Source organism: Scomber japonicus, chromosome 4 (genome assembly GCF_027409825.1).
Source record: "Scomber japonicus isolate fScoJap1 chromosome 4, fScoJap1.pri, whole genome shotgun sequence".
NCBI classification, from domain to species: domain Eukaryota; kingdom Metazoa; phylum Chordata; class Actinopteri; order Scombriformes; family Scombridae; genus Scomber; species Scomber japonicus.
Genome location: NC_070581.1, coordinates 17658538 through 17663753, shown reverse-complemented (window position 1 = coordinate 17663753; position 5216 = coordinate 17658538). Strand labels below are relative to the sequence as shown.

The 5216-nt window shown below is 44.1% G+C and overlaps 1 protein-coding gene across 1 annotated transcript; it reads right to left on the bottom strand.

Annotated features, from left to right (window-relative positions):
• Positions 1 to 803: 803 nt before the first annotated feature.
• wnt10b (wingless-type MMTV integration site family, member 10b) lies at positions 804 to 2965 on the bottom strand. The gene is made up of 4 exons (XM_053317820.1): positions 2892 to 2965; positions 2017 to 2279; positions 1438 to 1889; positions 804 to 1304 (listed from the first exon to the last, which is right to left on the bottom strand). Exons 1-4 carry the CDS (start codon positions 2963 to 2965, stop codon positions 804 to 806), a joined length of 1290 nt encoding a protein of 429 aa, XP_053173795.1.
• Positions 2966 to 5216: the final 2251 nt, after the last annotated feature.

Genomic DNA, 5216 nt, shown 5'->3' with positions numbered 1-5216 from the left:
ATACAAACTTTGATAAGCTTATAAAAGTCCTGTGTCCATGTGTTTTCTGTCTTGTTACTTCAGTAAAAAAAAGGCTTTCTAAAAACCTCCATCCTCTGTCTTGTTTTATCCTTTTTCGTAAAACCCTGTATAGGCTGAGAGACTGACTAAAAAGCTTTGTTGCTCTGTCTGTGTGTCTTGTCTGAGTCACTAGTGCAAAATATTCAAATATTGTATGTAAATATCTTGGAGATCATTAGAAGAGCCCAGTAATATGTACGATAAGTTGCTATGACACTGTGTCGTCAAACGGTATTAGTTCAACACCCTGAGCGACTGGCCCAGCAAGAGTTTGTCATTAACTAAGACCAAAAACGTAGGCTCGAACACAATAATATTAATAAAAATAGATTTACAAATATACATGTACACATTCAAATACATAGCTACTATACAATGAGTCAGCATGTAGACATTTACATAGAAATGTTTTTCTGCCGTTGCTTGTCTTTGTTTTGTGGCATAGACAAGATGGGTTATAGGCCGTTTTCATGGCTGAGAGGGCAGCGTCTAAACAGACCATGGCAAGACAAATGATATGAGTCACCTCTTCAATCTCTGACTTGGCATTTTGAGAATAACAGCGGCTACAAAGAGAAAATAGATCCCAGATGATGGAAAGGAAGGGGGGGGTAAACAGATTCTCTGGGAGAGTTACACAAAGAGCAAAACAAATGCTGGAACAACAGGAGTGGGCGAAGGGACAGGCTCGCCATCTTGAGTCCTGGATGGGTAAAGGCAGCTGGGACTGGAGGAACTGGGAACTACTTGCACACATTGACCCATTCTGTGACACGACACTCCTCGCACAACACATAACAGCACCAGTGAAATCTGCAATTGCAGCGTTCGCTGCGTGTCTGTTTCAGTATGTTGTGTCCACGGCCACAACACAGCGAGCTGCAGCTGTCTGTGCTGTAGCTGGTTTTGTTGCAAATGCGTCCCTGCGTACCCGGAGAGTCGACAGACACATCACGCTCACAAAAGTCAGGTGATTTCTCAAAGTACACCAGCTCTCTAGACATGCTTCGACGACGACCTCCGTTGAGTCCCCCAGTGCTACCACTGGCGCCATTTCCAGTTCGGGGGTTGAAAACCCCATTGTTCTTGTTCTGGGAGTTGACAAAAATGGCTGTCAGGAACTTTTCCTTGAGTAGCGAACCCACATGGCGGAACTCTGGGGACACATGCCAGCAGGTCTTAAATTGACAGCTCCCTGATGTGCCGTGACATTTGCACTTCCTCTTCATGTTGTCAGCAACTATCTGTGTTGGGAAAGGTAAGTGATGTAAGGATGTAAATCAGAAATGCAGATAACTTTTGATGATGATGAATGCCATTGAAGAGCCACACGACTGTCTGAGGAACATTAAAAACACAATGAAACATGTTATTCACCTGTCGTCCCATCCTGTTGTTATGTATCCTCATACGAGCGTGGATGTCTCTTGGAGACCCCCGGGAGTCAAGCCAGTCCCTGGAGAAACGGTCCCCAAAACGGACATCATGACTGCAGCCTCCCCACTCCCAGGTCTCTTGCATGGAGCTCAGCTCATCTGGTAAAGGCTTGAGGAGGGCGGAGGGGTGGGTGGAGTGCAGGTTAGCAGGCAGGTCACCATGGTGACCGTTCAACTCTAAGGGTAATGACCGTGTCATGCTGATGCCTACCCCACCCTTCTGCAGGGTCTGCAGCTGCAGCTGTGTGAGTTTCAGCCGGATCTTGTCATCGTCTTGCCGACGCTTGGCCTCGCAGCCACACCCCCGCAGCTTGCCCATGCTGCAGGCCGAGGCCACAGAGTGAGCCACACCCGCTGCCAACAGGGCCAGGGAGAAGGCACTCTCGCGAAAACCTGGAAGCAGGAGATACACACAGGAGAGTTGGGAAATGATAAACACTGTAGCTCTGAATTAATCACACCTTCCTCCCATAAACCCCAGGTCACATTAGACTTTCATTAGCTTGCCTCCAACTCTCACCCCTGTTGAGGATGGTGCTGTGGTGGGGCAGCTTGCCGAGGCCCTCCAGTGAGGAGCAGTTCCAGCGGTGGTCTCGAAGCTGGTGCTGGCATTCGTGGATGGCCACCTGGATGCCCTGCAAAGCAGAGGCTGTCACGTCAGGGCTGCGCACACACATCCGCATCTGACGCTTACTGAGGCCTGCCAGCCTCAGGCACACTGAGTTAGGGGTTAGCACTGGATCTCCTGCCATCTTCAGGCTGAGGATATCATTGCACAGCACCCTGCAGAGAGAAAGAGAGAGAGAGAAAAAAAAGAGTAGGAGGGGTGCAAGGGTCATTAGAGCTGGTCAGGAGTTCATTAGTCAAATCTATAGCAATATGTGGGAATTGGGAGATATTTAGCATAGTTAAGAAAATCTGAAAAATGTTTAAGAAGGATATAATATCAACTGTAACTGCTTTAAGGGATTTACTGAATAGACTTAGCAATATAGTTTAATAATTTAATCAATGCACAAGTATTGACTAGTGTCCCTACTACTTTAAGCAGAGAAAAATATAATTCTGAACTGGTCATCCAGCTGAGAGATCCAAAAAGCAGAAATTAAATAGCCAAATACTACTAAGAACAGTGGGATTCATATTGAATTCGTTATGTAAAACAAGTTCAGACTCGTTAAAGGCAAAAAAAAAGTGATAAAATTGATTTCAGTGTTTCAATATTAAACAAAATCAACATGAGAAACTAGAGGCAGATGTTTCACTTTTTAACTGAATATGCAAAATATCGGTTCAAATCTATACACCCAGCAACTTCCTACAACTCTTGCGGAATCCCATGTAGCCGAACCCGCATGTAACATCAACTCTCCTGGCGCTCTCAAGTGCACTTACGTTAATGCAGGTGACATAAGTGCTGCTGCCAAAATCAGGAATTGGTCCCAACGGAGTTTGTTTGATAGCTCCATTTTGTTAAGCGTCTGTCGCGACGTGACATTAAAACACTGGTGATGAAGTCCCGTGTTCAATAAGAATTGAAGAAGAGTGGAGTATTATCGATGCACCGCCAAACGACCGAAGAGTGAAGACGGAGAACAGAGGAGCTCGGGGGCGAGAGTAAACGGGAGGGGGAGAGGAAGAGGGGAGGGGAGGAGATGCCTCTACAGGCGGCTGTTTGCAAAATATCGGCCAATATGAAAGTTGGATCACCAGTTGATCATTTTATTAGTCGCGAATATGATCATTCATCCGAGCGTAAAACGACGTCTTCATATTTTTACGCACATGCGCTGCTTTCAAAAGCACTGCCAACTGCACCAAGTTATGTCAGGCAATTTAAAATACTGGACACTGTGAACATATTTAATAAGATATAAAAATATGAACATACTTCTCTCTTTTTTGGTGGTAGGTTGGCAGATGCTCATCAGGCATGGGTCATTTTTTGAGAGAGAAGAACAAAGAAACGCTCAGTTAAAATGAAATATGGACAAGATTTTGTTCATGAAGGGGTGAGTTAGTTTAAATGATGGATTGGGGGAGGGGAGAGCTGCTGGTTCCACTGTACGACAGGGAAGCAGCAGCAGGCAGGCGGCTCCGCTAACAGACCCCTCCAACAATACTGTTTTTTAGTCATGTGGTCCCCCCTTCCTCCCACCTCCATCAGAGCGGCTGTTCTTCATTGTTGTGTTTGAAACAACTTCACTTTGTCACTGCAAAGTCTTTATTTCAGAGTATAACATTATATGCATAAATTACGGGAGTGACAGGTTGGATTTCTGAGATTATTTATCACAATGTGGCATTATGGCACAATGACACTTATGGATTAATTAAAACAGATATGTGATGCGTTATAGAAAGGAGGGCCTTCATTCCCTTAAAACACATTTTATGCATATTGAAAACTACCAAACAGCATTTCAATTATCTATTTAAATCAATTTCCCATGCTTAATAATGTCTAGGCCTACGAAGCCAAGTGTTAGGGCCTTCTGTAAGGACTCGGTTAGGGTGATGTGGCAGCTCGGCATCGAATCAATCACCTTAATGGTTCAAATTACGCATATCAAACGCTGCTACTGAATCAACAGGTCAATCACACAGTTGGTGAGACTGCTAATTATCTCACAAATTAAAAAAATGTTTCCTCGACCAGACTTAAACAGTAACAGACGCTGCTGTTGGAAAGGATGTGCATGTGGGTTACTTTCATAAAATTAAGTTAAAACCCCCCTCGAACACGGTTCGCATAGTGACACCAATTCATCTAATCTCCTTCCATTCCCTAAGCTGCAGCAATGAAAAGTGCATTAGCATTCTGCTTTGGCGTGTATATCTAAGTGGCTTAAAAAGTGATTTGAAGTTGATTTGTATATAAAAGGCCCCCTTTATCCGGATTGAAGCTCTAATCTGCTCGGTGTCGCATGACTGCTCCAGGAAACCCGTTTGAGCACCTTCATATAAGGCTGGAGTATAAACGTAGGATGGCTGTCATTAAAGCCCTTTTTTTTTTTTTTTTTTTTTTTTTTACAAAAGCCCACTTCCTTTTACTGTCATCCTAAGGAAAGAGGGAGAGAGAGAGAGAGAGAGAGAGAGAGAGAGAGAGAGAGAGAGAGAGAGAGAGAGAGAGAGAGAGAGAGAGAGAGAGAGAGATTATTCAAGTTACAACCGCGGCAGTGACTAATGTGGAACATGCAAATTAGCAGATAAATGTCACATAAAAAACATTCACTCATGAACCAACATGGATAAGTTTTGGGGACATTTAAGGCTGATCTAGTCTGGGGTGAGATGGAGATGCCGCAAAGTGGCTCAAACTGTGATTACACTGGGCTACATGTGCGTCGAGGGAGGTCTGCAGGCCAGATGTTTGGAATGGTTTTTATTCTTATACTCATCCCCCTCTTTTTCCTAGTTCATCATACATCAAACTTCTGATTGGTGACCGCATTTCATCTCTCCCGCGCTCGAAAAAATATTTAAACAGCCCAGCAGGCAATGTGAGTTATATGACAACCAAGAGCTTATTATTACTTTTTCTACAGACAAGTTTCGCTGTTCGCGTGCGTGTGCGCACACATGTCTTGGGCTATAATAAATGGGTGATGATGGTTTTGCTTGTTGGCCAAATCTGAATATATAAAGCCACCCTCCTAAAATGCACGTTTTAAAAAAAAATACTATTAAGGATAAAAAACATACACTTGTGAGGGGATT